Here is a 23070-nt window from a genome sequence, read left to right on the forward strand (position 1 = left end):
GGCACCTGCAGAAGGATGGCGCCACCCAGCAGGTGTTCTGCACAATAGCCTTGCATGCTGCGGGTGCCACCCCAGCTGACCTCACGGAGGCAGCGACCCCAGATGGCTTTAAAAGAGGATTAGACAAATCAATGGAGGAGGAGGGGGGGGCTCTCCATGGCTACTAGCCAGGGTGGCTGTGCTCTGGTGAGAGGCAGCAATGCTTCTGAATCGCAGTTGCTAGAAACCACAGGACGGGAGAGGGCTCTTATCTTCTTAGGCACCCCGTTTCATGGTGTGAACGTGCCAGGAATCAGCTGGCATTTGGGGGCTCCATCACAAGCCAGCAGGAACCCTCATGCACCCCTTGATCTCTCCTAGTGGCCCCGGGCAGAGAGGGTCTTCCCGGACTCTCCATCCCACCCCCATGAAAGAAACGCTCCTGCCAGAGGGGGAGATTGAGTTGGTCCATGTGTCTCTGGCTTGTGTGATGAGGCTCCATTGCATCATTGCTGCTCAGCCCCCTCCTCTCCTCCCCACCTCATTTCCAGAGTGAGGAGGGGAATGCCAAAGCAGCAGTGACTGACGTCACCTGCAGGGGGGCCACCCCATTACATCACCCTTGCGGAACTTCCCAGCTCAAACTCTAAGCAGGGAGAGAGGGGAGCCAATAGCAGAGCCGGCTGCGTTTAACCCATGCCTGGCTACCAAACAATGGCTATTCTGGGTTTCCTGGGATTTAGCAGGCGCATAGAAACCTAAGAGTAAGGAGCAGAAGAACGTAAGAATTGAGAGCATAGTGCTATTTGGAAAGGTTCTCTGATTTTATTGTTAATATTCCTGTATACTATTTTATTTTTATTATTTTGTACAGCATCTGCTTTTTATTTGCTGCATTGCAGGGGGTTGGGCTAGATGACCCTTCAGGGCCCTTCCAACTCTACAGTCCTAGCATTCTGAGATTTAGGGCTCATCCACACTTTTGCTTGCTCCGTATTTTGATCTCCTTGTGTCCCAATTAATTCCCCAGAGTCCAGAAGCTTCCCTCAATGTTCTGCAGCTGTGCCTTGTGGAAATCCAATCTTACCCGCTGAATCAGAAGCTCAGTAAGCAAAATCCCTCTCCAGTTTTTTCCACGCATCTGATGAGATCTGATTCAGCAGGTAAGATTTGATTTTCACAAGGCACAGCAGTGGAACGGCGATAAAAGCTCTCAGACGCAGTGGAATTAATCGATACACAATCCAATCAAAATATGGGTCAAGTTAAAGTGTGAATGAGCACTTATTTGGTTTTTGCCTTTGCCTTTTGCCTGGTACAGTATATTGCTTGATCTTTTTCTTTTGCGCTGCATTTGACCTGCACTTTGTATTTTGTTGTGAGATTATACTTGATAATGTATGTCGATTAGAGTTTCTGGCTTTTTTTGCATTGGATCTCCATTTTTGAACATCAGAAGAGCCTCCTGGATCAGGCCAATGGCACATCTAGTCCAGTATCCTGCTCTCACAGTGGCCAAACTGTCACTCAGCAAGCAGAATCCAGGCACAAGAGACCTCCCCCTCTGCATTCATAGGCATTGCTGCCTCTGTGGAGGCAAAGCACAGCCATTGTGGCTTTTAGCAAATGACAGCCCTCTCCTTAATGATCTTGCCAAATCCCCTTTCAAAGCCATCCAAATTGGTGCCTATCTCTGCCTCTTGTGGGAGTGAGTTCCACAGTTTAACGTTGCGCTGCATAAAGAAGTTCCTTTTATCTGTCCCGAATCTTCCAACATTCAGCTTCATCAAATGTCTAGCGTTAGAGGAAGAAGGAAAATTTTCCTCCATCCACTTTCTCCATGCCAGGCATAATTTTGCCTATCGTGTTGCCTCTTACTCACCAAAAAAAGTCGCAAATGTTGCAACCTATTTTTTCCCTACAGTACCAGACCTCTGGTTTGTATAACATTCTGAGACTCTACCCTGCTGTATCGGAGTTCTGTTTTCCATGCGCTGATCTGAAATTCTTTTGAATATAAGTCGTTCAAAATATTATTTTTAAAAAAATATTAATGGAAGCAAAAGCCACCACACCTACCTGAAGAAAGTGGTGTTCAGGGATAGACTTACTCTGAACATGGCAGGTCCATTCCTAACGGCCACAGGGAATAAGGGCAGCCCTGTTGGATCTGAGCAAGAGCACCACCCAACCAGATGCCGCTTGGAAGTCTACAAGAAGCAACTGGTCTGTGGTAGCCTGGTATCTGGCCCCCAGCATCCGCTGGATATCGCTTTCACTTCCATGCAAAGCCCACTCACACTTCCTTGCTGGTGGATGGCCTCCTTGCCTGCTCCTCCCCCTCCACACCACACTAATATGCACATAGGTTGCAGCATTTGGGAGTTTTTAAGTTTAGAGAAAATGCAAGTAAAAGAGGCAACCTGACTGAAGTTTATAAAATTATGCCCAGCATGGAGAAAGTGGACAGAGAAGAGGCTACCTTCCTCTCTCACAACTGTAGAATTCGTGGACATCCAAGGAAGCTGAATTTTTGGAATATTCAGAACAGGCCAAAGACTATCGTGCTCAGCTGTGGGATCCCCTGGAGGCGGCAAAGGCCACCAACTTGGATGGCTTTAAAAGACGACTGGACAAATTCAAGGAGGAGGAGAGGGCTATCAGTGGCTCAGTACAACATCGCAATGTAAAATAAGATACAGTGGTGCCCCGCAAGACGAATGCCTCGCAAGAAGGAAAACCCGCTAGACGAAAGGGTTTTCCGTTTTGGAGGTGCTTCACGAAACGAATTTCCTATGGGCTTGCTTCGCAAGACGACAATGCCTTGCGAGTTCCTGCTGGTTTTTTCCCCTCCCCCCCCCTTTTCTAAGCCACTAAGCCGCTTATCAGCTGATCCGATCAGCAGATAAGCCGCTAAAAGCCGCTAATAGCGCTAATAGCGCTAATCCGCTAATCCGTCAATGGGCTTGCTTCGCAAGACGAAAAAACCGCTAGACGAAGAGAATCACAGAACAGATTCTTTTCGTCTTGCGAGGCACCACTGTAAAATAATTTTTCAAAAGGCTGTGTGGAGATCCAGTGTGGCATAGTGGCTAGAGTGTCAGGCTAGGAACTAGAAGACCAGGGTTGAAATCCCCCCATCAGCCAAGAAGCTTGGGCTCTGTCCCGGCCTCTCAGCCTGACCTACCTCACAGGGATGTGGTGGGTGTCAATGCAGTAAATAAATTATGTGCATGCCATGAGAATCCAGTGGATTGCAAGCACTCATGAGCTCACAGAAGATAGCTCCAAGCAAGTAAATGTTCGGTTCCTTCCTACTAAAAACAAACAAACAAACACCTTTCCTGTGAGGCCTACAGTTCAGGCCCCTTCATTGCTGCCCACAACAAAATGGAAGCTTGAAAACATGAAACTGCAGCCATTCGAAGTTCTCTCTTGTCTCCCCTTCCTTCTTATCTGCCTTGCCGCCTTGCTGCTTCCCTCTCAAACACAATTTAATTTGCAAGCTTCTGGGGGCTCCCTCCATTAAGAGTCACATGGAAGACTCTGTACATCACACATGCCATTTTCATTTGACTGCAGCTCAGCTTCTGGCAAAAAACCAAGACACTCATCTCACACTCTGGAATTTGACATCACCAGTTACGTATCTAATTATGTAACAACATTTTTCTCAGTTGTTGGGTTTCCTTTTGTCGAATAAGTTTTATGACAACAGTGACCAGTCTTCTTCCCAGATCTCCATCTCTTATTATGGACTGGTATTATACCTGAACACGTTTGGTCCTTAGCTAAAATTTGGGCCTCACTCCCCCTCCCAGGCTGTGTGTGGCTCACAGGTTCTGTGTCAAAGTACTCTTGTGGCCCACTTGGTATGAAGAGTTGGACCACCCTGACCTAGAGGAACCAAACCTAGTCACTTCCCTTTTCAGAGTCTGCCCTGGGGGTTAATGCAGAAAAGAACCCACCAGGCTCAGCCATTTGGGGTTTCAATGGGATTTCCAAAAACCTACCAAGGAAAATCAGCATTTAAAAGGAAGCACAGTCAAAACCAGGCGCTGTGAATGGAAAAGGGTCTGCTCCCAAGCCATGGACTCTGATGGCTGGGCTTCCTCTTAAAGGTTTAAAGTTTAAATGAGGTTAAATGTGGGACACCCACCCAAAATGAGTTTTGGCTTCCTTTTGGAATGAGGAGGGGAAGAATCATGCATGGTACCTTGAGCTCCTTGGGGGGAAAGGTCAACAACAACCACTACTACTACTACTACTACTACTACTACTACAACAGTATCTCAATTCAAAACGGCATCAGATGGTATTCAAACATAGATGGAAAAAATGTTCCTCTATCTCAGGCACTATCATGCCACACTGGGGAAACATTATCCCAAGACGTGTCCAAACACATAGAGAGCAGGCAGGCAGGCAGGCAGGCAGGCAGACAAACTACTTTCCAAAATATATAGTAGGTCAATCAATCAATCAATCAATCAATCAATCAATCAATCAATCAGCACTATTCGTTTCGATGCAAAGGAAATCCAATGCAAACAGGGGAGAGGAACACCACCAATTACATATCATTTGCAGACTGAAAGCCACAACAGTGAATGTGGATAACATTCACTGGACTGATTTCTGTCCCACACAAGGAACAAATCAGCAGACACTGGCCATTTTCTGCTCCTGTTCCCATTTCCTTCAGAATTCCACCTTGCCCAGGACCAGTGATCCTAATAATACGAGACAGGATGTTGACAAAAGGAGCCCAGCTTGCCTTTCTTTCTCCACCAAGGACAATGAAAGGTGACCTTCGCTGGCACGTGCTGGCAAGTGGTAGCCGCTGATCTGGAAATAGAATCAGAAGCTGCAAAACTCTTCCAGTTTGCTGGCACTGAGAAGCTTCTATGAGGCAACCAGGAGCTGGCAGCTCCTTGTTCTCAGCCTGAAGAAAACAGAATGGGATTTCACACCCCAGAGTGCAACACAAATTTGTTCCACCTTCCTTTTGCCTCGGGTCAAACCATGTACAGCAGGTTTTGGAAACCATGCAGAAACCTGCTGGACCTCTTTATGCCAGGTGCAAGTGAGCCGAACAGACATGCCCCACCCCCTTGACCAATTCAAAAGAAGCATTGCTGCCTATAACTTCAGAAACCAAATGCAAAGACAAGCCCAACAGGGATCCTCCATTCTTGCTTTAAAAGACAGTTTTAATACCACGGAGAACCCGGCCAACTAAATCAAACCTCCATGCTCAGAGGAAGTGTAAGTTTGGACACCAGATGCTAGAGACAAAGAACAACAGGAACATCAGAAAAGCCTGGTGGATCAGGCCAATGGCCCAGCTACTCCAGCATCCTGTTCTCACAGTGGCCAACCAGATGCTCCATGGAGAAGCAAGCAGGACTTGAGCACAAGAGCCTCTTTCCTCCTGCAGTTCCCAGAAACTGGTATTCAGAAGCATTATTGCCTCTGACTGTGGAGCCAGAGCATAGCTACCATAGCTAGTAGCCTTCAAGAGCCTTCTCCTCGTCCATGAATGTGCCTAATTCTCTTTTAAAGCCATCCAGGTTGTTGGCCATCACTGCCCCCTGTGGGAGGGAGTTCCACAGTTTAACTATGCAGAGCATGAAGAAGGACTTTCTTTCCTCTGTACCAAATCATCCAGCAGCTTCATTGGATGTCCACGAGTTCTAGTGTTATGAGAGAGGGAGAAAAACTTCTCTCTATCCACTTTCACCATGGAATCATAGAACTGCAGAGTTGGAAGGGACCTTGAGGGGCCTCTGCCCAAGCCCCTGCAATGCAGGAATATGCAGCTGGCCCATACGGGGATCAAACCCACAACCTTGGCATTTTTAACACCACGTTCTAACCACCTGAGCCACCTTCATCATGCCAGGTGTCCTTTTATAAACTTCTACCATGTCACCTCTTTGGGCTTGTCCACATTTCCGCTTGTTCTATGCCAAGGATTGCAAATTGGAGGATATATAAATATATCACCCAACCCTAGTCAGCGGTTCTCACCTGTGACTGCTAAATAAACCCTCCACATTCAGAGGCAGTGTATCTTTCAATATCAGATGCTTAGAGCCAAAGGGCAACAGGAGCACTACAGTCATACCTCGGGTTACAGACGCTTCAGGTTGCGGTTTTTCAGGTTACGGACCACCGAAACCCGGAAGTACTGGAACGGGTTACTTCTGTGCAGAAGCACTAAATCACAACCCGCGCGTGCACAGATGTGTCACTGAGGGTTGTGGACACTACGGGTTGCGAACGTGCATCCCGCACGGATCATGTTCGCAACCCGAGCGTCCACTGTACTGGGAAGCTTTCCAGAGGCGCCAACTGACCACAGTCGGAGGCAGTGCACTGAACCAACCCAACCCAGCGCCTGGCCCAGCTAGTCAGCTTTTATCTCCTGCCAACTCTGAGTTCAAATCCTGCATTTCATCATTTCCGGCGGAGACTTACTTGGCTCCTGCTGTCAGAAAGTGGTTGCTCTTGAGCACGGCAGCCAGCAATGGGGTCTCCTCCTTGGCACCTGCCCACTGCTGGTGCCTCGAACGTGGGCAGAGGCACACCCTTCCCTGCCTGCCCTGGGCAGCCAGGGGCTGAGCCCGGCCCCCGAGATAAGCCCCCGAGTTCGCCAGCTCTGACCCCGAAGAGTAGCTCCTCACTGCCATTGCAATTTGCTCCGCTCTGCTCTGCTCTGTTCTGCCTCGGAAGCTGACTCCAGCCAGCCCAGCCCCAGGGCAGGAAGTTGTTCTGTAATCACAAGGAGGGGAACTTCCTCTGTGACTGCCGCCTCCACGCAGCATCGGGCCTCTCTCTCAGCCGCCCCCCTGGGAGTCACGTAGCTATCTTTGTCAACAGCCCTGCGCAGATGTGTTCTTGCCACAGCTGGGAGGCCGGAGCGCAGGCCTCTCTCTGCACCGCCTCTTGCATCATCGAGCCAGCCTGCGCATTGTCCACCTCAGAGGACACATGCAATTTCCACCCACCTCCGTGCCCCGCTAGCTGGTGGGGGGAGCACTGACACCTGGGCATCTCCCCAGCATGCAAGAGCTGTAAGAACGTGAGAAGAGCCTGATGGATCAGGCCAAAGACACATCTGGCACAGCACCCTGTTCCCTCAATAGCTAAATGCCTCTAAGAACTTGGAAATAGAGATAGACTGCCACTGGGCCTGGAGGTTCCATCAGGACATAAGAAGAGCCCAGAGGCAGAGCATAGCTATCATGATTAGTAGCCTTCTCCTCCATGAATTAGTCTTTTAAAGGAATCCAGGTTGGTGTTCCCCACTGCGTCCTGCGGGAGCAAGTTCCGGAGTTTAAATGCATGCCCTCAGATGGATCACAGACGCGCCCGTTTGTCCTCAAGCCAGACTCTTCCAAGCAGACTCCAGTGTGAGAGAAGAGCTATTTTATTCCCTGCTTGGTGAGGGAGGCAGCCAGACTTTTAAAAGCGCACAACCCCAAAGCAGCCAGGGTCGGGGCCCAGGGAATCGGCTCCGAGCTGGACGTGTGAGGAGTGTGTCTCTTGGAAGGAGAGCCAAGTCTCTGCGCTTGCCAGATGCCACCAGCCATATTGACGGCTGCCCAGAAGGAGGAGGAGGGGGGGAACTGTAAAGCCAAGAATGAATGGAGCAGCCAAGCTGTTGGGGAAACAGATGATCAGCGGAGGAAGGTGGCTCTCGTCTTTCGCCCCCTCCCCACCAGGCACCTGGAACATATGCTGGAGGGGAGAGGGTATGTTTAGCCTGGAGAAGAGAAGACCGAGAGGTGCAAGCAGGATAGCTCAGCTGGTTAGAGCACGGTGCTAATAATGCCAAGGTTGCAGGTTCGATCCCTGTATGGGACAGCTGCATATTCCTGCATTGTGGGACTTGATGGTCGCCAGGGTCCCTTCCAACTCTACAATTCTATGATAGGCATCTTCAGAAGAAGTCTAGTGTCCAGATCTGCCTTGGTCAGACCCCACCTGGAGTGCGGCGTGCAATTCAGGGCCCTGCAGTTTAAGAAGGATATTGGCAAGCTGGAAGGTGGGCAGAGGAGGGTGATGGAGAATATCAAGGGCCCAAAGCCTTTTGAGGAATGGGTGAGGGAATTGGTTATATTTAGCCTGGAGAAGAAAAGACTTAGAGGTGATATGATAGCCATCTTCAAATACCTGAAGGACTCTCACTGGGAAGATGGAGCCAGCTTCTGTTCTGCTGCTCCAGAGGGCTGGACCCGAACCAAAGGATTCAAATGGCAAGAAAGGAGATTCTGACAAGGAACAACTTTCTGACCATAGGATCTGTTCCACGGTGGAGGATTCTCCTTCCACAGCAGTGGATTCTCCGTCACTGGAGGATTTTCAAGAGGCTCGACGGCGATCAGTCAGGGACTCTTTAGCTGCGATTCCTGCATTGCAGAAGTTGGGCTAGATGCCCTTCCAACTCTACAATTCTAGGTTTGCATGATTCTTTGGTGCAGAAGGAGCTGCTCAAGCTGTCCCAGGGCCAGGCCACGAGCCTCCTTGGCAGGAGAGCACTGGATCTCGTTGCTCACACCAACCCGTGCTAAAGAATATTCTAAGGGTGGGGGCACTTCCTTTCTGGCCCAATAAGCAACAGTGAACATAGGAAGAGTCCTGGGATGGCTCAGTCGAAAAGAAGCCGATTTCTAGTCCAGCATCCAGTCCTCACAGTGACCAACCGGACATCTCTTCCAGGAAGCCCATAATCAGGACCTGAGCGCCAGAGCAACCCTCTCCCCACTTGGGATCCCCAGGAAGTAGGATTCAGAGGCAGACCATAGCCATTGTAGCTAATAACCATCAACAGCCCCTCTGTCCAGTCCTCTTTTAAAACCATCCAAGCCGGTGGACATCACTGACTCCTGCGGCAGTGAGTTCCATCATTTAACTATGCATTGCATTAAGAAGGACTTTCTTATGTCTGCCCTGAATTTCCTAGCATTTCTCCTTTTTCTCCAAGGAGCTCAGAGTGGTGGACGTGGTTCTCCCCTCCCCCCTCAATTAATTCCCACAACAACCCTGTAAGGCTGAGAGGCAGTGACTGGCCTCCAAGGTCACCCAGTGAACTTTGTGACCGAGTGGGGATTTGAACCCAGGTCTCCCATGTCCTAGTCTGATAACACTGCCTCTCTTAAGATGTAGCTCTGGCCTAGTTTGCACACCATGGAAAGCCAAGCTATTTATTTGTTTATTGCATTTATAGCCCACCTTTTTTCCTCCCAGGTTCTCCTGGCCACAACAACCCTGTGAGGTAGGCCAAGCCAAGAGGCAGCGACAGATCCAAAGTCATGACCTAGTGGGGAGCTTCATGACCTAGTGGGGATTTGAACCCTGGCCTCTCTCAGGTCCTAATCCAACACTACCACTTTCTAAAGAAAACGCCCCAGATCTTGAAACTTTTCCTTGCTCTAATAACCCCTTCACTGCTTTCTGAAACTGTGGTTCTCCAGATCGGAACACAGGAAGTCAGACCACTGGTCTATCTAGCCCAATACTGTCTACACTGACTGGCAGCAGATCGCCAGGATTTCAGACAGAAGAATCTCTCACCATTGGGGATTGAACCTGGGGCCTTCTGCACTCAAAGCAAGTGTTCCATCCCTGAGCTATAGTCCTTCCCTTAGCTTGCAGGACTACAACTCCCATCGTCCTTGACCTTCGACCCTCCTGGCAGGGCCTGATGGGAGATGGCAGTTCAGAAAAGCAGCTAGAAGGATGCTGGCTCCCCCTTCCCACCCTACTGGTGACAGCCGCCCTACCAGAGCGGTCCTACCTGAAGCAGTCGGTGTGCCAGTCCGCGTTGAGGGCCTGCAGATACTGGCCGTCGTAGATATTGTGGCTGCAGCTGGCGCATATTGGCAGGTCGCTTCCTGGAGAGGAAAACAGAAGTGGGGGCAGGTTGAGTGGAGGGGTATCACCAGCACAGCCTGGGCTCTCACTGCAGGATTTCAGTTTTTGCCCAAAACCAGATGTAGGCCTAGCAAACAGGGCTGTTGTCTGCATGACACTTTTAAAGTGGTATTGTACCACTTCAAACCGGAATGGCTTTCCCCGAAGGAATTCTGGGGACGGCAGTTTCAGCCTTGAGGAGCTACAGTTCCCAGAGCCCTTAACAAACTACAGGTCCTGGGAAGCCAAACAGGCTTTCAGTGCATGTTGGATATGTGGTGTGACCTCAGAGAGGAAGGAGGGAGTCAATGCATATTTAAAGCAGCCCAAGACCACTTTAAATAGGCATGACTTCTCCCGAAGAATCTTGGGAACCATGGTTTGCTAAGGATGTTGAGTTGCTTTTAGAAATACCCCTATTAGCCCTGGGAACAGGGATTGACTGTCAAACCACTCTGGGATTTGCAGTTTGGGGAGGGGAATAAGGGGTCCCCTAAAAACCCTCAGCACCCACAACAAACTACACTTCCCAGGATTTTTTGGGGGGAAAGGAATGACTGTTTAAAGTTGCATGACGCTGATTTAAATGTATAGTGCAGAGGCACCCCAAGACTCCAGAGGGGCTGTGGGTGATTTCTCTCTCTCCCCCAGAATGCACCTCATCCTCTTGTGCCCCCCCCCCCCAGAATAGATTTGTTTGAAGCAGTGCTCAAAGAAAAGCAGCACTCACATTGAATGAACAAGGGTTCCTCTGAGAACATGCAGAATAACTTCCGTAATCCGAACCTGAAGCATGGCTCCACCAGGAGCCTCATCCCTGTTAACTCTGAGAGGGGGCATGGGGGCATAATGGCAATTCTCCTGCACCCAGCTGCTCACGAATGCCCAGAGGCCCCTAGCTGAGGCTAGCCCTATGACCTCCTTTCCCATGGCTGGTGGCCACAGATCGATCTCCTGTTTATATAACAGCAGGACTGTCCCCTACTTCACCCCCATAGATTGGGGGTGTGGAGAGGAGTGGCAGGGAAACTGGGGAGGCATCCCTAGAAATGGGGAACAGAATGGGGGGGGGAATAAATTTTTCCTTGCACCCAGACTCTGAACCTGTTTTCAGTAGCAGGCCTCCATGCTGTAACAATTACAGGGGAGCAAAAGTGTCCTGGAGCATGCACAGAGGGTGCTTTCTTTTTTCTTTTTACTTTGTAACCACAGCATGCCCACCCTCTTCTGGGCCCAGGTGCCATTGGGGTTATGGGGATCAGAAAGATGATAGGATTTGTGGGGCGAGTGGGACACCCTTTTTCCTGCTGTGAAAGAGCATTTTATTCACCCTATCCTGTTCCACCCGTTTGCAAAAGGAGAATTCCCACACTCAGGAAAGGCTCTATGAATCCTCAACTTTCAGTAAAGTAGCGAAAATATTTGCAAAAAGAAGGGGGAAAGCATGGATCCTAGAGTCTACCCCGAAGTCTTTTATCCAAACCCCACTTTCTTGCATTCCGGTCAGACGAGACTCCCTTGCCTGCGGCAGGAGGTCGGGAGAAACAGCACCCTGGACAGCACCCACCGGATGGGCACCGGATTAACCTCCCCGCCCCCCGCCTCCTGGGGTGAGTTGAAAGCGCAGAGACAACGGGCTGGAGGTGGGGAGAGAGGAAACGCGCTCTGCACGTGCTCAGAGACGCGCTCCCAGTTAGTCTGCGCACGCCCCTTAAGGCGAGTGAAGGGGCTAAGTAGGCCTTGGGGGCCTCTCCCAACCTTCCGAGGACCACTCCACAAGCCCCACGCGCGTGAAGTAGATCGCTCCTTTCGCCCCCACCCCTCCCGGCCTCTTGCACGTGTGAATGCCTGCCACGCGTGCAATGCAGCAAGGGGGCGGCCCGGACGTTTCTCTCTCTCTCTCTCTCTCCCACCCCCTGTAGGGCTCAAGGTCAAGCAGGGGAGGGGCGGAGGAGCCCTGAACGCCACCCCACTCCGTCCCCACCGCGCCCCAGGAGGCCGGCCAGAGGCCGGGTGAGGGGCGACGTGGAGTGGGGGCGGGGAGGGCTCTCTTCCAGGACCCACCTTCGTCCTCTCCCATGGGCTCGTCTCTCCAGGTGCAGCACAGGAGCATCAGCCTCATGCGGACGCCGCGCCAGACCCCCCCGGCTCGGGCGGCAGCAGCGTCGGCGTCGGCGTCTCCTCCCTGCGCTTGCCGGGCGGCGAAGGGGGCAGGGCGGGCTGCTTGGTTGCGCCGGCTGCGGACTCGCCCGGGCCGACTGCGCGGCAGCCCTGGGAAAATGGGGCGGGGGGTGAGGAGGAGGAGGAGGAGGGAGGCGGGTCCAAAGAGGAGCCAGCCAGCCAGCCAGAGGGACCCCCCTTACTCCGCCCGTCTCCAGCTATAATGCAACGTGCGCTGCAAGGCGATGCAAGGCCAGGCGCCTCCCCTCTCGCTTGGACGGGGCGGGGGGCTAGAAGAAGCGGAGTCCCGGCAGGGATGCTGCCAGCCAGCCAGAACCGGACACGCGCGCGCGCACACACACACACACACGCCGCCGCCGCGCGCTCCCTGGGAAGCGAAGCTGACGGAAAGGGAGGGGATGGTGAGGGAAGCCCTGAGTGCGCGCAGAGGGTCCGGGGGCAACGGCAGATAAAACCGACGGGGGTGTGTGAAGAGAAATGTATGATCTCGTGTCAGACCACAGCTAAGCTGTGATGGTCCACAGCTGACTGGCAGCCGCTCTTTCCAGGGTTTCAGGAGGGGATGGAGAAGGGGCCCCTGAGTATGTGCAGAGCGCCCAGGGGCATCTGCAGACAAAAGGCGAGGGGGTAGTGCAGGGAAGAGGAAAACGTATTGTTGTGTGCCACCCCAATCTCTGAGCTGTGCGAGACGCTATTGGGTTCCAGGCACCTTTACCAAGGGTCCATGTTTTCACAGCCAGATTTAGGTTCGCCTGCACTGGGCGCCGAGCCGAGGGGACACCACAGGGTGCCACAACTGTGACATAGCGCACAGAACGGAAGGCAAGAGGCAGGGGACATCAGATTTTGGCCTTGCAGAGGGCGCCACTAAAAATTTGAAATACGAAAATTCACCCCTACATGTTTCCTTTTAAAAATGAGGCATAGCGGGGACTCAGGTATTTTTATGATACATAGTTTATTTACACATACAGTGGTACCTCGGGTTACATATGCTTCAGGTTAGAGACTCCGCTAACCCAGAAGTAGTACCTCAGGTTAAGAACTTTGCTTCAGGATGAGAACAGAAATCGTGCTCCAGCAGCACGGCGGCAGCAGGAGGCCCCATTAGCTAAAGTGGTGCAGAACAGTTTGAGGTTAACAACGGACCTCCAGAATGAATTAAGTACTTAACCCGAGGTACCACTGTATATGCAACCTGAGCCTACGATGCAGCAGTTCCCAGCATTAACACCCTAAAAGACTCTTGCTTCTCTGGATTCAAACAGACATCAGCCATTGTGCTCTGACTCTCTGCCTTTTCCAGCCGGCCACTTTTTCTAGTCTGCAACTTAGGTCAGATCACAGTCAACTCTACTTCAGACTCTTTGTCTTCCCAACTAACTCTGAGCTGAGGCCCCTTGCATTTGGTTTTCCTAATGGCTTTTGTTCTCCATCATCCCAGGTGATTTCCCGATCAGGAAACTGGCTTAGTTTATATTTTAACATTTACTGAATCCAGAAGTTCAGTGTCTGGCATCCAGAAACTTGTAACGGGTGGGTAGGAGTCTGAAACTCATAAACTCATAACAGTAGGAAGTTGCCTTATCCTGTGTCAGACCAGCAGTCCAGCCCAGTATGGTGGACACTGACCAGCAGCAGCTCTCTCCAAAGTGGGAGTCTCTACCTGGAGATGCCACCTGGGATTGAACCTGGGACAGATGTTCTCCTGCCACTGGGTTAAGACTCCAGTCCTCATGGTTACCAACCAAGGACTGCTTTCAGACTACCAGTCCCTCTAGCCAGTGGGAGGAAGCAAGACTTATCAATACCAGTTGCCGGACGCCATGGTGGCGCGAGGGGGAGTCCCTTTATACCTGAATCCTGCTTGCGGCCTATCCCTTGGGACATCGCTTGGCCTCTAAAACTGCTGGCAGATTTGCAAAGCTAAGCAGGGTCTGGTCTGGTTTCAAATTGGATGGGGAACTACGTGTTGAGATTCCAGCATTGCAGAGGGATGGACTTGGATAACCCTAGCTCAACAATTATATGAAAAGGAAACTGGGCTTGATGGGTCATTGGCCTGATCCAGCAACCTCTTAGGTTCTTATCTGCTGTCTATTTTCTGGTTGCTAATGCGCAGCCATTTATGGAGGAAAAGGCTATCGATGGGTAGTAGCCACAATGGCTCTGCCTCCACAGTCAGAGGCAACAATGCTTCTGAATACCAGCTGCTGGAAGCCAGGCGGGGCCAGAGTGCTCTCGTGCATGAATCCTGCTTGTGGGTTTCCCACAATGGCCACCGGGTCACCAACTGAGAACAGGGTGCCGGTCTAAATGGCCTGATCCACTTCTTAGAGTGCTTGACTGATGCATTCAGGATCTCCTCTTGTTCTGTTGTACTTCTGCCTTTCTGAATTTGTACAGAGCAGCAAGCAGTGACGGCCTTCAATTCCTTCAGCTTATTTGTGTATGTGTCTCCTTTCCTCCCCTGCACACATTGCCAGTGTACAGAACAACTTTGCCAATACTTGGCAAAAAGGAGTCTTGGGACAATTGTGCATATGGCTATATTGAGATTCTTTTGATGTGTTGTATTATTATTATTATTTTCCACCAGAAGCGCTGGCTAGCTTCCATTAAGAACATAAGAGGAGTCTGCTGGTTCGGCCAACAGCCCTTCTAGTCCAGCATCTTCTTCTCAAAGTGACCACCCCAGATGCTTCACTGGGAAACTCGCAAGCAGGACCAAAGCACAGGATCCCTCTCCTCTCCTTTCCTCTCCTCTGGTTTCTAGCAACTGGTATTCAGAAGCATTGCTACCTCCAACTGCAGAGGCAGAGCATATCTATCATGGCCAGAAGCCATCAATAGTCTTCTTATCCTCCATGAAATTGCCCCATCCTCTGTTAAAGCCATCCAGGCTGGGGGCCATCACTACCTCCTGTGGGAGCAAGTTGCCTGAAGAAGGACTTCCTTACGTCTGCTCTGAATCTCCAATCCAGCTTCATTGGATGTCCATGACTTCTAGTGCTATGAGAGAGAGGAAGAAAAACTTTTCCCCATCCACTTTTCCTATGCCATGCATAATTTTATAACCTCTATCACGTCGCTTCTTACTTGCCTTTTCTCTTAACTAAAAAGCCTCAAATGCCACAAGCTTTCTCCTTCAGCCCCCTTGATCATTTTGGTTGTTGCTTTCTAAACCTTTTCCAATTCTGCAATATCCGTTTTTAGGTGAGGTGGCCGGAATTTCACACAATGTTCAAAATGCGACCCTAGCATAGCTTTGTATGGCATTAGGACATGGTCTGTAGAAATTTCAGTTCCGCTTCCCGATGATTCCCGATGTTCTCGCCCCTCCTCAGTGTTGATTTCCTGCCTATTTTCAGTTCACTTGCACCACAAACACTGATATTTCCTTGTGAAATTCACACAGGTGCTGCAGGATCCCTGCAGATTCGTTTTTGGCAGTAAGGTACGATTTTATGATTTTATTCTATTTGCAAGCATGGAGTAACATAGTTCGTCTCCACCAGATGCATTTATTCACCTGTGGGTTTTATGACTAGGGAAAGAAAAATATTACATTTAAATATAACGGTCCTAGTATAATGACAATCCAAAACAGTTCCTCTGCAATATTTTCCAGGAGAATTAATTCTTCATTTACAGTTTCTCCGATTTCTACTGTCTCTCTCCCCCCCCCCCCTGGTAGTGTTTTTTATTGTTTGAGATGGCTTATAGGTGTGAAATTCAATAAAATGTATTTATAAAACCAAACCAACACCATCATTTTCTCAGTAGTGTCTTTGCTTACAGAAGTTGCCCCATTGCTGGGCATTCTGCAATAAAAGTTGCATGACTCCCATGGAAACAGCTCAGCTCCTCATCAGGCTGCAAAGGAGCTGAACTGCTGGTTGCAAAGTGCTTTGCTCCACTCTAGCAAGTTCACCTCTGGATCTTTAATGAGCCCTACAGCCCAACTCCTCCCCCTAAGCTATAGGATCATAGAATCATAGAGTTGGAAGAGATCACAAGGGCCATCGAGTCCAACCCCCTGCCAAGCAGGAAACACCATCAGAGCACTCCTGACATATGGTTGTCAAGCCTCTGCTTAGAGACCTCCAAAGTAGGAGACTCCACCACACTCCTTGGCAGCAAATCCCACTGTTGGACAGCTCTTACTGTCAGGAAGTTCTTCCTAATGTTTAGGTGGAATCTTCTTCCTTGTAGTTTGGATCCATTGCTCCGTGTCCGCTTCTCTGGAGCAGCAGAAAACAACCTTTCTCCCTCCTCTATGTGACATCCTTTTATATATTTGAACATGGCTATCATATCACCCCTTAACCTCCTCTTCTCCAGGCTAAACATGCCCAGCTCCCTTAGCCGTTCCTCATAAGGCATCGTTTCCAGGCCTTTGACCATTTTGGTTGCCCTCCTCTGGACACGTTCCAGTTTGTCAGTGTCCTTCTTGAACTGTGGTGCCCAGAACTGGACACAGTACTCCAGGTGAGGTCTGACCAGAGCAGAATACAGTGGCACTATTACTTCCCTTGATCTAGATGCTATACTCCCATTGATGCAGCCCAGAATTGCATTGGCTTTTTTAGCTGCCGCGTCACACTGTTGGCTCATGTCAAGTTTGTGGTCAACCAAGACTCCTAGATCCTTTTCACATGTACTGCTCTCAAGCCAGGTGTCACCCATCTTGTATTTGTGCCTCTCATTTGTTTTGCCCAAGTGCAATACTTTACATTTCTCCCTGTTAAAATACAAGCTATAGGATCCATTTCCAAGTGTGCATCCCACTACTATCTATCAAATTGAGGGATGGTATGAGAACTATTTTCAAAGATCTGAAGAGCTTCCACATGGAAGAAGGAGCGAGTTGGTTTGCTGCTGCTCTGGAGGGGAGGACTGGAATCAATGGATTCAAATTACCAGAAAGGAGATTTTGAATAAACAGTAGGAAGAACCAGGGCCCCCTTTTTTGGCCAGAACTCACTGAAACTCGATTTTGGATAGGGCTGGGTGATATCTGGTTTTCAACATTGTGATATATCACCACATACACATGCATGCATCATGATTCATGATATATTGCCAGGTCAAAAATGATGAAACTAATATCACGATATGGACTTCACACTGGTTTTGCACAATATATCGCCTAGTTCTGGCACCTATTAGGTGAACACCATTGCCAATATAAGGGTGGCATTCATGGTGAGTTTGAGTACCTCTTTTTCTAGAAAAATAGCACTGGGAAGAACAGTTTGGTGTTAAGAGCTATTGGACAGTAGAACGGGCTCTTTCGGAAGGTGGTGGAATTTCCATCATTGGAGGTTTTCCCACAGAGGCTGGATGGCCACCTGTCAGGCATCTTCAGCCATGATGCACTGCAAACAGTTGAACCAGAAAACTCTTAGGTTCTGTGCTTCTAATAATAAACAGCCACACCTGCCAAGATGCACTCACTTTGCCCCTCTGCACAGGCTCAGAGACACTCAATTTGTGTTTGCTCGGGTTGCTCAAGGGAAAGTAGGTTCCAGACCGTACGTCTCCAGGAGGAAAAAGCACAAGAAATGTTCCTTTAAAAAGTTATTTATTAGTCAGGTTTTATTTAATTCTTTTTTTCCCGGAAAGCGGTTTACTGTTCCTCTTTATAAAAAGTGTCCCATCCCAGTTACATCGAAGTGATTAAACATGAAGAGTCGTGGAGCAGGTCAGCCACGGTCCCGTGGGGAGGGGAGGGGGACCCCCAGGACGGCCTCTTTGCTCGGACCTGGACGGCGTGGCCTCTGGCTCTCTTCCTTGAAAGGCCGGATGTGGCCTGGGCTGTGCTAATCCGCTGCGGCCTTGACAGGCAGCAGCTGGAGGATTAAGGTTAATCCTGTTGGCACCGACCCCCCAGCCCGGCCTGCTCCCCCTCCCCTGCCGATACGCAGGCAGTGTGCCAGGGGAGGGGCTCCCTGGCAACCCAGTGGCATTCTCCCCCCAGAAAAACTGGAGCCTGGAGAGAGAGAGAGGGGGCGGAGACTGGGAAAGGGAGTGGGGCCAACTGGCCAGTGTGACTACTGACCCCCCCGCACAGGGCTCAGGAGTGGGCTAAAGTGCTCGGGCATCTTCCCCCCCTCCTCCGAAAGCGGCCCTCCTCGGCCGCAGCACCAAAGAGGCCCCCCACCGCCCAGGAAGTGGACGGCTGGGTGTAGCACCAGTGAGAGAGGGAGGAGGGCTGTTTGGGGTCTGTGGGGCAAAAAGGCACAGGGCGGCGGTGACGATGGCGGTGGTGGTGGAATCTGCTTTTCTCGGGGTGAGGGGGTACATTCGAGACCAGGCAGTAGCACCAAAGTTCATGAGGTGAATGGTAGGCAGTCTGTCAGGGCTACTTCCTCTTGCGGCCTGCAAGGTGTGGGGAGAGGAGAAGAGGAAGACCATCAGCGGTGACACATGCCTTACTCACATCCCAGCTGCATTTGAACTATTTGTATTATTTATTTGTAAAAATAGTAATAATAATATTACCAGTATACTGCAACATCAGAAAAATATATATGTCAAAGCGGCTTACAGCAATGAAAGCATAAAACCATTCAAAAAGTTTAAAACAGACATTGTGGGAGGATGTGTTCTGAATTGCCTCACTAGGTTTGGCGGAATTGAAAAGCGTTCAGCGCTTGCTGAAACTCCAGTGGTGGAGAGTTCCACAGGACTGGGTTGATGGCATTAAAGGACATCTGTGGGGGTGATGCCTCGGGGGCTTCCATTTCACCCTGCCTCGTGGGTGGGCTGGCCTTGAGGCACCTGGAGCACACCAAAACTGGTGGATGGGTTCATATGGACTAGCTCCTTTGCTACCAGTGGTGTCCTTATTTAACCATCTTCTGGGCTGCTGTCAGGGCAAACTGTATTTCAGTTGCTGGTTCTAAAACTACTTTGCTTTTATTACCCTGTAATTTATAATTTTTTGAAAAAATAATAATGCTGCAAGCCACCCTGAATCCCACCTTCGGAGAAAGGCATGATAAACACATTAAAATAAAATACAACAACAATAGGAGGAGGACACTGTGTGTCTGGGGGGTATTTTTCATGGGTGGCTCACAGGTAGGGATAGTGGAAGATTCCGGTGGACTGGAAAACAGCACTCCAAATTGTGTCCATTTGTGTGCTGATTCTCAGCTTGGGGCGGAATTCAGGCAAGTGAACCTGTTGGTACTTGCTGTCATCATTTAAGTCCACAAACATAATGTGATTGGTGGCCATTTTCTTGGCCCCTTTGCAAAAACAGCCAGACCAAGAGAATTTGCCCTTCGACCTCCTGTTCCCATTAGCAGCCCATGAGACCCTCCCCGTACAGGCGAGGCCTGATGGGAAGAAGCTCTCCCCACCCCACCCTGGCACTAAGCTAGAGCCTGGCACTCAGAGGTAGACTGCCTTTGAACCTGGAGGCTCTTGGAACAAGACAGAAACAGTTTGAAAGTGGACTGCTTCTGGGTTGGGGTGCGACTTACCTCTGTAGCCGTACGGCTTGGGAGGTTTGCCTGTGGAGAAGCAAGGGAGAAACATGGGGTGAGGTCACTCAAGATCTCCTGGATTCACCCTTGACCCCCCACCCAGCCGGCCAGCAGAAAGCAATGCACTTACCACCATAGCCCAGCTGGCCAGGGACTCCACCTGCAAGCCCAAACCAGGCAGGAAAACTGGTTAGCCACACAGAGCAGCCAGCAGCCCCCTCCCACCCCACATTCTGAACTGTGTGTGTGTGTTTGGGTGAGGGGTGCATGGCAAAGGTCACAGTGGGCCTCAGCCAAAGAGAAGCGGGGAAACTGATGGGGAAACAAGCAGGGGGCTTGACTAGATGACTGTACTGTTCCAGGATTCTATGGAAACACCTAAGCATCTTGTTATATTTCCTTGTATTCAGATCATTAGTATGGGACTCTTATCTCTAAGCATAAGAACATACAAAGAGCCCTGTAGCTGGATCAGGCCAAAGGAAGCCCATCTGGTCCAGCACCTCCTTCTCACAGTGGCCAGCCAGGTGCCTGATATGAGAAACCCCTAAGGAGGTGTCAAGGCAGGAGTAGGGAACAAGTCAGCAATAACTCACAAGGTGTCCATGAAGTTAACTCTTTATTCAAAGGAATTGAACAGCTCTGGCCTAGTGAGCACAGCAACTGTTCCAGTGGCGTAGCGTGGGGGGTGCAGGGGGGGCCGGCCGCACCGGGCGCAACATCTGGGGGTTAGGGGGCGCAAATCCACGGGTTAGGGGGCGCAAATCCACGGGTTAGGGGGCACAAATTACTTGCCTTGCCCTGGGTGCTGACAACCCATGCTACGCCACTGAGCTGTTCCTAATAGAGCTTCCCCCAAGGAGGCAGTTGTGGGGACTGAAGATCCCTGCTTTCCCACAGCTGCCTAAGTTCTTTCCAAGTGATCTGAGGCTTTGTCGTCTTCCCTGTATTTCCTCCGCCCTCTTTATACCTCTTCTGGTTCTGGGGAACCGGTGGGGAGGGGAGCTGGTCACAGCAGGAGGGGGAGACTCCCTGGCTTCTCCAGCAGCCTGCCTCCACTCTGCCTCTTGGCCCTCCTCCTCTCCAGCCTCCGCTTCTGCTTCTGCCTCTGCCTCTGGACTGCTCTCTGCCACAGCCTCTTCCTGCTCACTAAACCCTGTTACCTCCTCAGCCCTGACACCTCCTCCTCCTCGTCTGCTCCCTCTTCTCCCTCTGACCCACCACCAATCCCCTGGCTCTGAGACGTCTTCCCTTGGGGGTTCCCCCGCTGGCACCTCGTACCACTCCTCTGCAGCCAGCGAGTCCATGACAGCAGAATTCGAACACAAGAGCCCTCTCCTCTCCTGTGGTCTCCAGCAATTAATATCCAGAAGCTCTGCTGCCTCCAACCATGGAGGCAGAACAAAGCCATCATGGCTAGTAGCCATTGTTAGTTTCCCCCCTCCATGAATGGACCAAGCATCTTTCAAAACCATCCAAGCTGGCGGCCATCACTACCTCCTGTGGGAGCAAGGCATCTTACGCTTGCTGGTTTCCCGCAGGCGTCAGGTTGGCCACTGTGGAGACAGGATGCTGGACTAGATGGGCCATTGGCCTGATCCAACAGGCTCTTAGATTCTTAAGTTCTTATGAACTGGTACCAGTGACAGGGTGTAAGGCATACCTTATGAGGGAGATGACCCCACTGAAGACCACCTGCTTGCCCCCAAATTGACTGCTCCCCTGGTCTGTTTCAGCTCCTTTGTGGGTATCATCCACAAGGCCACTGCTTTCTCCCTGCACCCGGGTTTTTCAGGAACTGAACTCACACACCCCCCGCCCCCTATTAACATACCTGGGTAAATAGGAGACAAACCATAACCATAGCCAGCTCCGCCCGCTAGAATGGAGAAAAAATGGGTGGGAGAGAGAGAGTCAGAAAAGCTTCAATATTGCAGGAATTCCACAAGCCTGGTTCATAGAATTATAGAGTTGGAAGGGACCCCAAGGGTCTAGTCCAACCCCTTGCAGGTTTCCACACCTCCTCCTCCTCTTCTTCTTCTCCCACCCATCTGTCCCCTCTCATCAGTTGGGTGGAATCAGTTCACACATTCCTATACAGCTTGGGGCCAGGCTACCAGAAAGATAGGATGCTCTGCACCTGGATGCTCAGATCCTTGAGTGAGCATCTTCTCTCGGTCCCATCAACATCAGAGGCACTGAAGAGACAGGGCCTTTTCTGTGGCTGCTCCCAGATTGTGGGATCCCCACCCAGGAGAGGTCTGTCTGGCTCCCTCCTTGTTATCCTTCCGCCAGCAGGCTAAGGCCTTCCTGCTTCGACAGAGCTTTGGAAACGGAGAGGCAGGCGATGCTGGCCAACTGGGTTGCTGGCAGGGCAAACTGGATTTTAATGGCCCATTCTAAATGGGTTCTGAGATCTGTTTTTAATTATTGTTTGTAAGCCACTTTGAGCTCCTTGGAGAAAGGAGTGGCATATAAATGCATTAAATAATCATACAAATACATAAATATATAAGAAGGTTGGTGACCCCCGATAAAGGTGCTTAAAATAAAAAGGAGTTAACCTTATTTTTTACCTGTTCTAGAGAACGAGTGGAAGTCTTACTACTGATACTAATGTAGCTGCTGAGTTTTGGTGTTATTTTTAATTTTAATTCTGTTACATAACTTGTTACAACATTATTGTTTTATCAAACCATCAGAGAGGGGGGGGGTTCCTCTATTTTATTTTCTCTTTCTGCTTAAAAGCTCTATTTAACATCATTTAGACTTAGCATTTTTTGAATGACAATGTAAATTAAGATAGCTTCCCCTTTTAATCTATTCATGGTACTTTACAGTGTTTTTTGTGAGTTTCTCGCCTCACTAAGCCGCTCCTGTTCTGCTTCATATGTCATTTTTCTTTTGTTTATTTATTTCCCTTTCTTTCTTTTTTCTTGACAAGCAAGCATGTTGGATGTCTAATGATCTTGGCTACAAAGCATAATAATGTAACATTAGGTGTGTTGTTGTTGTTTTTTAAAAAGACTTAGCATTTTTATTGAAACCAAATTTGTCTCGCAGTGACAGCATTATTGAACTTTGTTCTATAATTTCTCTCTCTCTCTCTCTCTCTCTCTCTCTCTCTCTCTCTCTCTCTCACACACACACACACACACACACACACATGCATACACATTATATAATAAAGGGAATTTAGTTCATCAACTCACCAACTTGTGGAATGCCAGCACCATAACCTGTGATAGAAATAAGAAGACATTTGATCAGAATAGATGTTGTTGAGGAAGGTCAAATTGGGGTGTGTATCACACAACTCTGGCAACGCCCTGTTCAATATCGCAATACACTGAAAGTCTGAAATGTACGTGTCCAGATTCAATGTTGCATCCTTAGGGCAGTTGAAGGCTGTTTTTGGGTGGGGGGTCCTTCTATGAAATCCCAAGACTTCGGTCAAACATACAATCCCAAATTATTTTTTTCCCATGGG

At 50.0% G+C, this 23070-nt stretch overlaps 2 protein-coding genes across 17 annotated transcripts in view; both read right to left on the reverse strand.

The window, feature by feature from the left end:
* Positions 1-12388, reverse strand: part of LIMK1 (LIM domain kinase 1) — a 37141-nt gene extending 24753 nt beyond the window's left edge. Inside the window, exons 1-2 of one of the 3 annotated variants that reach the window (XM_083479291.1) lie at positions 11965-12388; positions 9785-9881 (exon numbers count right to left, since the gene is read on the reverse strand). In XM_083479291.1, coding sequence (XP_083335417.1) covers positions 9785-9881; positions 11965-12022 — 155 coding nt within the window. In that variant the 5' untranslated portion in view covers positions 12023-12388. Of the gene's footprint in view, positions 1-2058; positions 2161-6462; positions 6701-9784; positions 9882-11964 lie in introns of those variants that run through there. The other 2 variants (XM_083479290.1, XM_083479292.1) reach the window with 2 other exon arrangements.
* Positions 12389-17651: 5263 nt separating this feature from the next.
* Positions 17652-23070, reverse strand: part of ELN (elastin) — a 60536-nt gene continuing 55117 nt past the window's right edge. For all 14 annotated transcript variants that reach the window (XM_083479255.1, XM_083479263.1, XM_083479254.1 and 11 more), the window contains 5 exons: positions 22793-22819; positions 21415-21459; positions 19711-19740; positions 19578-19607; positions 17652-18465 (listed from right to left, as the gene is read on the reverse strand). In XM_083479255.1, the coding sequence (XP_083335381.1) occupies positions 18449-18465; positions 19578-19607; positions 19711-19740; positions 21415-21459; positions 22793-22819 (149 nt within the window). In that variant the 3' untranslated portion in view covers positions 17652-18448. The remainder of the gene's footprint in view (positions 18466-19577; positions 19608-19710; positions 19741-21414; positions 21460-22792; positions 22820-23070) is intronic.

Source organism: Podarcis liolepis (assembly GCF_965112155.1).
Source record: "Podarcis liolepis genome assembly, chromosome: 16".
Lineage (NCBI taxonomy): Eukaryota > Metazoa > Chordata > Lepidosauria > Squamata > Lacertidae > Podarcis > Podarcis liolepis.